Source organism: Palaemon carinicauda, unplaced genomic scaffold (assembly GCF_036898095.1).
Source record: "Palaemon carinicauda isolate YSFRI2023 unplaced genomic scaffold, ASM3689809v2 scaffold35, whole genome shotgun sequence".
In the NCBI taxonomy this organism is placed as follows: Eukaryota; Metazoa; Arthropoda; class Malacostraca; order Decapoda; family Palaemonidae; genus Palaemon; species Palaemon carinicauda.
The window spans coordinates 392538-402500 of NW_027171183.1; the positions used below are offsets into that span (position 1 = coordinate 392538).

General features: G+C 38.0%; 1 protein-coding gene across 1 annotated transcript in view; it reads left to right on the forward strand.

The window, feature by feature from the left end:
- The first annotated feature begins 8065 nt into the window (after positions 1 to 8065).
- The window catches only part of LOC137636663 (uncharacterized), a 23628-nt gene continuing 21730 nt past the window's right edge, over positions 8066 to 9963 (forward strand). Inside the window, exons 1-2 of the mRNA XM_068369052.1 lie at positions 8066 to 8103; positions 8474 to 8556. Of these exons, the coding sequence (XP_068225153.1) occupies positions 8066 to 8103; positions 8474 to 8556 (121 nt within the window). The remainder of the gene's footprint in view (positions 8104 to 8473; positions 8557 to 9963) is intronic.

Genomic DNA, 9963 nt, shown 5'->3' on the forward strand with positions numbered 1-9963 from the left:
GCTACCCATGGAGATACTATTGCTTGAGAGTTATTAGGTCCTTTGATTGGCCTGATAATACTACAGTACATTGAATCCCTCTTTGGTTATAGCTCATTTTTCCTTTGCCTACACATACACCGAATAGTCTGGCCTATTCTTTACACATTCTCCTTTTCCTTATATACCTGACAAAATCAAACTATTAAGATAACAAAAAAAATTCTTCTTCATTCAAGGGGTCAACTACTACACTGTAGTTGTTCAGTGGCTACTTTCTTCTTGGCAAGGGTATTATTATTATTATCATTATTAATTGCTAAGCTATAACCCTAGTTAGAAAAGCAGGATGCTATAAGCCCAGGGCCCCCAACAGGGGAAATATCCCAGTGAGGAAAGGAAAAAAAGGAAAAATAAAATATTTTAAGAACTAACAGTAGAAGAGACTCTTTAGCTGTGGTAAGCAGCTCCTCTAGGAGGACACTCCAAAATCAAAGTATTGTTCTCTAGTCTTGGGTAGTGCCACATCCTCTGCACCATGGTCTTCCAGTATCTTGGATTAGAGTTCTCTTGCTTGAGGGTACACTCGGGCACACTATTCTATCTTATTTCTCTTCCTCTTGTTTTTTTTAAGGTTTTTATAGTTTACTGTATATAGGAGATACTGTATTTATTTTGATGTTAGTTCTTAGAATATTTTATTTTGTCCTTGTTTCCTTTCCTCACTGGGCTATTTTCCCTGTTGGAGCTTCAGGGCTTATAGCATCCTGCTTTTCCAAACAGGGTTGTAGCTTAGCAATTAATAATGATAATAATATGGTAAGCAGTTCCTCTGGGAGAAGGATACTCCAAAATCAAACCATTGTTCTCTAGTATTGGGTAGTGCCATAGCTTCTGTACCATGGTCTTCCACTGTCTTGGGTTAGAGTCCTCTTGCTTGAGGGTACACTTGGGCACACTATTTTATCTATTTCCTTATTTCCTTTCCTCACTGGGCTATTTTACCTGTTGTAGCGCTTATAGGGCTTATAGCACCCTGTTTTTCCAACTTGGGTTGTAGGGTAATACTAATAATAATAATAATAATAATAATAATAATAATAATAATAATGCAGTAGTCATGAATTCATTTACTTCAGGTCCTACTTCTTCTACCTCTGCAAAGCATACAGATTTAGTCTTTTGATGCTTCCAAGCTCTCCAAGATGAGGAGGATAAAAAGTTATCTTTTCAAATCTCAACTTTGGCAGATGGAGTCTAACTTGCGGATGGCTTTAGAGTCTCTGCTAAATTATTTGTTCTTCTGAGTGGAAAGATTGGAATCCCTTGTCTAATCGCTGCGGCTAATACCCTGCTAAACAAATATTGTCTCTCTAATCATAGGTATCAGAAGTAAGTGCTTCTCCTGGCACTGACAGTCCACCTCAAAGTACTAATGTTAAAGCTTTAGTGTCATGCTTTCGCATGCTTTCAGCGTTACGCGGCTTCTTGGACTCAGGATGCTTCTACTGCTAATGGAGCTTAAGATTCTTCATTCCATGCTTGATCTGAAAGCATGCTTGTGCGCTTGTTCCCTCAACCGCTAGAGGTGAAGACACTAAATCACCTTCTTTATCTAAACCTGCTTACTATTTTCATGAGTGCTACTGGTTCACTTAGGCGTTTTTGTACTTTATTTCTTGCAATACTGTATTAACATTATCATGAGTTAGCCTTTGTCTCAAGTTTATCACTGTTTATAGGGGGAATTTTAGCTTCCAAGCCAACTGGAATCACTAGAAGCACAGGTGGCGTTACTAGCTACCGCAAGTGCAGCAGCCCTAACGAACAGCACTAAATGGAAAACTCGTTCTTATCACCTGAAAGTATCTACTGTATTGGTCGTCGTGGCGTCAACCAGCGTATTCTACTTTGTCTTTAACTTTGAATCTTTTTTTCATGGTGTTGCTGTTTCCCATCATCTTTTTTTGTGCAAGAAATGGCATCAAGTAACCTCTTCCTACTACGGCATTAGTACAGGTAATTTGATCAGAAAAACAGAGTACTGAATATCAGATCCTTCATATAACATGAAATCCTATGGTAGAAGTGGTTTGGTGAAAAAATTATTCATCATTATCACAAGGTTTCCTATTGCATGTTCTGATCCTTGACTTGGACAAGGCTGAACTAAATCGATTTGATGTACGGTTGAAGTAAAGCAAAAACATCACTTAAATGTTGTCAAAAGGCTGTTCCCTGAGAGAGATGCTGAATTTTTTTTAATTAACTTTATGATGTTGATTTTTCCCTTTGTTTTCTGTACTTTTTTTTAATTCTGTGGCTTTTTTTCCATTTCAGAGTGATTCTCTTCCATACAAGTAAGTAGTCACCTTCTTCTGGCATCAAGATTTTGGAAATAAATGGGTATTAAACAATAAAAGTTGTAAGTTACCAAAGATTATTAAATTTAGTCAGCAAATTATTACACCATTATTTCATTCATCATCTGTAACATGAGATTTTACCTGAAGATATTGTCAGCATACTAAATTTACAATTGTAGTTTTGTTTGTATTCATAGTAAGCAGTATTGTTTATTAAATCTAACTTTAACACATGAAAATTAAGCATTTTCTTTGTCGTGCCGATGTTACGTTCGTGCGACATCACGATTCACACGGGGGAGAAGCCCTTCCGTTGCATGGAGTGCGGCAAAGCTTGTAACCACAAGAGTAACCTCAGGAAGCACATGAAGATTCACGCGGGAGCGAAGTGATTCAGATTAGGCCTAGCTGGTTTGGATCGAGGTGATCTTGCAAGACGTGAAAGACATTAACTCATGATTGCAGGAAAATGTTGATGAGGATCAATTTGGGATATAATGTGTTTCTCTGAAGCTGAAAGAGAAATAAAATTCCAAATTAAGCCTTTGCAATGGTTGAAAATCTAAATAAAAGAGACCTGGACTTTTGGAAAATCATTATCGCAAACAGTAATTCCATTTTGAACGTTTTGAATCAAATTTTCGAAACATTTTCCCAGGAAGTCGTGGAAATTACAACAGGGTATTTTATCTGGAGCATTGATAAGCTAGAAGAAACTCTCTTGGCTTTCAGATAAGGAAAATGATACAGTATAAGTGGAGGAGAGTTTGAAACTCTAAGATAAATTCTCGAAAATGTTTATGTATCTCAACAAAACTTGAAAATGCTGGAAATGTATGTTTTCAGGAGCAAACCAGTTATTGAAATTTACTCTTTAACTGGCACCTATTGGTCAGACAAATCACACTCTCATTTCATACACACACACATACAGATGCATACACATTCTCACATACACACACACACGCTTGATTTGCAAAATTGTTATAGCAGAAGGAATAATATTTCTAGAAAATGCTTTTCCTTCATGCTTAGGTCTAAAATAATAGGTAAAACCAAGGTTCACCTTTTAAAAACAACCCGTGAGCGATTATTGCCGTCAGAGCATCTCATGTGATACACTGTAGGCATTAATGTGGAATCTTTTTAGCATCCTTTCTATTCCTTTTAAAACTGTCTACTATATCCATTTTTTGTTTCCTTTCTTTTGTCTTTCAACTTTGAACAAAAAGGCCTCACTTTTCTGCTTCATCCCAAATACTTTACTTTCTTCCTATTTGCATTCACTGATGTCAAACATTTATATCAGTGAAGTGCTAGATGTCACACCAGAAACTGGAAGTCCGTCATTCTGTTAACCCGTCCTCTTTCTCCTCGGAAATACCTAGCTGGTAGTCTTGCTTTTTCTCTCTCTTCCAGCCCTTACTGACCGCTCTCTGAAGATACGGTAGCATTGAGCTGAAAGAAGCCATCTTGAGGGACTGTGCATATCGTCATGTGAAGTGAAACTTTATTCTTTCAAACTTGAAACTCAAAATGATGTAATTGCTGTATTATTTAGCTAAGCTTCAACCCTAGTTGGAAAATTAGGTAGCTGAATAAATAAGGAAAAGAAATAAGGAAACTAATAGAATACTGTAGTGTGCCCGAGTGTACCCTCAAGCAAGAGAACTCTACCCCAAGATAGTGGAAGAGAACACTGGTTTGATTTTAGAGTATCCTCCAAAAGAAGCTGCGTAGCATAGCTAAAGAGGATCTTCTATCCTTACCAAGGGGAAAGTAACCATTGAAAATTTAGAGTACAGTAGTTAACCACTTGAGTAAAGAAATTTTTTTTGGTTATCTTAGTGTTGCCATGTGTATGAGGAGAGAGGAGAATATGTAAAGAGTAGGCCAGACTATTCAGTGTACTATATGTGTAGGTAGAGGAAAAGTGAGCGGTAACGAGATAGGGATCCAATGTACAGTAGTACTATGTGACCAGTCAAAGGACCTAATGACTCCCTCTAGCAGTAATCTAGGTTGTGGTAACCTATTGGAAAGGTATGCTCTTTGCACTCCCCAAGAGAGGTTAGTTCACCAAATGTTCAGCTGGGCTCCACAAGGGAATAGAAGAGTTGGTAGACCCAGGCCTACATGGCTGAGGACTATGAAGCGTGAAGTAGGAGATGATGAATGGAGACGTATTGAATTAAAAGCTTAAGACAGAGACGACTGGCGAAATCTAACTGAGGCCCTTTGCATCAATAGGCGTAGGAGGAGGTGATGATGATTGGAAACCTCCCTGGCTGATGAGCTGTTGGACTGGGGTTTAAGACTTGCTCAAGTTTAATAGTTCTTTAGTGTCTGCAACCTCACCATCCTTGTGAGCTAAGGATGGGGGGGGTTTGAGGAAGCCTATAGATCTACCTGCTAAGGAGTTATCAGCAGCTATTGCCAGGACCTCCCTGGTCCTAGCATCAAGGAGGGGGCTTGGGCACTGATCATGTGTATATATGGTCAGTCTCTATGGCAATGTCACTCTCCCTTGCCTTTGCCATTCAGGAGTAGCCTTTAAACAGCTCCTCCTAATTTAGTGATATCAAAGTATCTTTATATTTATTTTCAATGTTGCCTTTTGGTTGCTAGGAATCAGATTAGCCTCCCTGATATTTCATTTTCAACTCGGTCCTCTTATACCGTCGTAATTACGATATCCACGACAGACTGCGATAACTCTCTTCCTCACGAGTATGGCAAAACTTTCAACCCAGATGCGAGTGGGTTAATAATGTGACTAATTCTGGTACTATATACTTGACTCCACCTGAGATGATACAGTATTTCTGTTTAAATTATAATAAATATATTGTACAAATATAAGGTTTTAAAACATCTATTAACCCTAATTGAGCCGCGGTGAAAACGATGTGGGCCAAGTGTGTGCGTGGCCGTTGCAAAGCCACGACCACCCAAAACAATATACCCAGCTACTGGCATTCTGTCGTTTCCTCCACCCTTCTTATTGCACCCACCCCATAGATAGGAGGCTGATGGCTAACGACAGAACCCAATACTCGGACACGAGTGGGCGCCGACGACGACGACGATTAACGCTAACCTATCAACGACGTATGTTTGACCTTCAAGTCGTTGGCATTCCATACACACCAAATGAAGAGCCTTTAACCCATCCAGGTACCCCTTTAGGAAGTGCCCGGTTTTCTCTGACGGTAGCCAGATTTTGTTAAGCAGTCCCACGAGTTGTTGAAAAAATGGATTTGTTTTAAACAATTCTAACCAAGACTAGTTACAACTCAAAGAGCTATGGAAAGAATAATGATGGTAATAACACTGAGACAGAAAATGAGCAACATGGATATTAGAGCTAACTAAAGTAAGGATATTCTAACATGTAAGAAAAAGAAATGGATATGGGCAGGACATATAATGACAATGACAGACAACAGATGGACATTCAGAATAACAGAATGGGTCCAGAGATCGTAAAAGAAGCAAGGAAAGGAAGAGAAGACATAAGATTGACGAACTAAGAAAGTCTGCAGGTGTAGGCTAGCATAGAAATACCACAAACAGACGTGAGTGGAAAGACATGTCTGCGGCGTTTGTCTTGCAGTTGACTTCTTCCGGATGTTGATGGTGAACCAAGGCTTTGAGGTCGATATGAATTAAATCTATCATAGAAATAAGGATTTCATACCATGAGTGATATGATCTTAGGAGTTGAATGAAATATGAAAAAAGACATGACCTAGATTGCCCTTATTCTGGTTTATCACAGCAATCAAAACCATCTAATATAAGTTTGGTGGTCAGGAGAAGAAATGTTGATCCAAATTGAGATTCTTAAAATTTGGATAAATTCTCCTGGGATAACGTAACTTTAACAATCCATCAAGTTCTCAATTGGATAAGATGGGAACCTGAATTGTTCATTAACTAATAGTGGGGTATACTTCCAAAAATGGACGTGTCCAAACTCTTGAAGAAGTTAAATCCAAGGTAAGCAAGTTCTAAGAACCAGTGATTCGAGTGTTGAAAGGGTCCCAGAATCCTATTAGTCATGCCACAACCCCTACACTTCTCTAGCTCATACAAGACAGTATTATTGATATAAGAAAATATTAAGAATCTTATTAGTTCTAAAGTTATAATGACTACATAGCCAGATTTTTTGCTGGTATCGGATATCACCTGACCTGTCCTCAGCGAATCAGACCCCTGGTGGTCCCCTGGAAATAGATTGGTAGTGGTCAGCATGGTACTAGCAACACACTTAGAGCTTCTTCTTCTTCTTCTTTGCCTGCATCTTTTCCCACTTTTACGTGGGGTCGATGTTTCTGGGCAGTGTTCTCCATCTACCTCTGTCCCACACTTCATCGTCAGTTAATCCCTTTGATCGACGGTCATCCTTGATACAGTCCGTCCACCTTCGCTTTGGTCTCCCTCTCCTTCTCGTTCCCTGTACCTCCATTTCCATCACTCTCCTCCCAGTATATTGTTCATCTCTTCTCATGACATGACCATACCACCTCAGTCTACTTTCTTGGATCTTCTCTAATAGTTCTCTTAACTCCTGTGGTACCCCTAATTACCTCATTCCGTATCTTATCTCTTCTCATCACCCCACACAACCATCTCAACATTCTCATCTCCGCCACATCCAGCTTCCTCTCTTCTGTCTTCTTTATTGGCCACGTCTCCGCTCCATACATCATTGCCAGTCTCACAGCTGTCCTGTAACATCTTGCTTAGAGCACTTTCAGTTTAGGGAAATTCAAAGAATTATAGTATTTACAATGTATGAACACAGTATAAATACTATACAAAAATCCAATGAGAAATGAGTGTAAAAAAAATGTTAAATATAAAAATCAAATTTCAGGGCTAAAGTCTGTATGGTTGTTGCTGACTTGACTAAATTAATAGAAGCCTCCCTGATGGATATACCTGGCTAGGGTTGAGATAGCCCTTTGGAAATCTGTTGGGTGGGCGTTCGAGACTCACTCAAGCTTGATAGTTTCTGGTTGTTGAGGTCTCGTGGAGCCTCTGGGAGTCGATATCGCAGAAGGCCCCGCAAAATACCAATTCCGTTATTGCTTTCCAATACCGTCTTAACTTCATCCTTGTCAGCTAGGCATCAGGGGATTTGGGAACCTATATGTCTACCCGTTGAGCCATCAGCAGTCATTGCCTGGCCCTCCCTGGTTCTAGATTGATGGAGAAGGGGCTTAGGGACTGATCATATGTGTATATGGTCGGTCTGTAGGACATTGTCCTGTCCCTTATGTCAGGCATTCATGAGCGACCTATAAACCTTTAAGGAAGCAACCTAAAGGCACAGTGAAATCAACACATTTTGCTATTAGCTCCTGCAGGTACATGAAGGAACCTGCAGGATCTCCCCTGTGTGTGTGGGGACACACACATCAAGATTATTCTTCTTTTAGTGTGATTCTTGGTAGTAGATGACTTAAGGATAAAGAGAATGCAAACTAAAAGGACCGGGTTAGAAAAAACATCTGATCTACGTAAACTTATGTTCTGGGCGAAACAGAACTCGCAACTGCTGTAAGATGTATCTTTGTGAATTCTTTTGTGAGTTTGGACTTCAATGGCCAAAAATAATAGGCAGTGGTTTGTATATAATGTAAATTATTGTAGATTGACTTTTTTGTGCTTCTACTCAGCTCCCGTAACAGGAACGACACAAGTTGAAAATGGATAAGATGATGCTTAACCGTAATTGTTCATTTAGGTCAGTGGTTCTTAACCTGTGTTCGATCGAACCCCGGGGGTTCGGTGAGACAGTGTCAGGGGTTCGGCGGAGGTGACGCAACTAAAATGATATGATAGTGGTACTTGCCAAGGTTAAGCCGCGGATTTCTGAAATTGCCTTTGAAAGGCAACAACAAAAGTCATATTGATTTGCAATAAGTATTCATTATGTATTTGTTTTTGTGTGAAGTTCATATTTTGTTTATTTTGTTCTTTGAACACAGTGGTTCTGTGTGCAAATGATGCATGGTTCATATTGTGCACTTATACAATATATACCTGTTTTGAATTTGAAATATATGTTGATATATTTAGGTGTAACTTTCTTTTTCTTTTCCTCTTTATTTCAGTTTACCTATATTATATGTTTCCAACTATGAAGGGTTCGATGAATGTACATATGGCACTTGCAGGGTTTCGTACATCCAACAAGGTTAAGAACCACTGATTTAGGTAATGTTAAGACATGACAGTTTACTTGTAAATACTGTAATTCATTCTCAATTTAGAATACTGTATTAGTTTTTCTCATATACGTACCCTTAACTTCTAATAATGAGTTCCAGTACATTTACTGTGCTTATGATTGTTAAAAGATATACAGTTATATACCAAAGACAGGGACTTTCAGCCATTTTCCAACACATGTCATTGGCTCTGTTAATTAATTTGATACTCATGTAATAATGGAAATTGTATTTTAGTATTTTACATGAATTATACTTGGGAACCAAGTTCGTATTTCATTTACTTTATCGCTCCTTTCCCACTTCATAAGTTCAAAGTTGCAGCAAATGTATTTATGTAGACCAGGCTGACATGAGTCTTTTTATAGTTCAAATATGACATATCTGTTTTGACGTTGTTAATAGTTTACATATGACATCTGTTTTGACGTTGTTACTGTTTTTAGAATTATTTATTGCTAATTTGTTCTCATCATTTATTTATTTCCTGATTTCCTTTCCTCACTGGGCTATTTTTCCCTATTGGAGTCCTTGGGCCTATAGCATCTTGATTTTCCTACTAGGGTTGTACCTTGGCCAGTAATAATAATAATAATAATAATAATAATAATAATGATAATAATAATAATAATAAAGGATATGTCTACATAGAAATGTGATAAAGAATTGAAAGTTTTGGTAAGATTTTGAGGCTGTATATCAGTGGCAGTTAAAAATTAATGACTGAATGTTCAGAAATATAGGGAATAAAGAAATGACTCTTTCAAGTGAGGAAGAAAAGTGACTAAAATAAGAAAAATTTATGGTCAAATAGAGGAAGATAAGGAAGAGCTGTTATACAAAAGGGCATTATTATTATTATTTTTATTATTATTATTATTATTATTATTAAATGCTAAGCTACAACCGCTGTTATACAAAAGGACATTATTATTATTATTATTATTATTATTATTATCATTATTATTATTATTATATGCTAAGCTACAACCCTAGATGTAAAAGAAAGATGCTATAAGCCCAGGGGCCCCAGCAGGGAAAATAGCCCAGTGAGGAAAGGAAATGAGGAAAAATAGAATATTCAAAGAACAGAATGAGGGTTTTTGCTTCACACTTTTGAAGAGTTTTACCCCCAATCTATTGAGTTATATAAACTCAACATGTTTGGAAGTAAGTAAATATACTCTACGTCAAATACAGGAGGTAGATGTCAGGATCCCAAAAAACTTCTCCATCATGAGGCTCAATACTACACAGTATTCTAGAAGCTTTATTCCAGCTGTGACCAAGTTGTGGAATGATCTTCCTAATCGGGTAGTTGAATCAGTAGAACTTCAAAAGTTCAAAGTTGGAGCAAATATTTTTATGTTGAC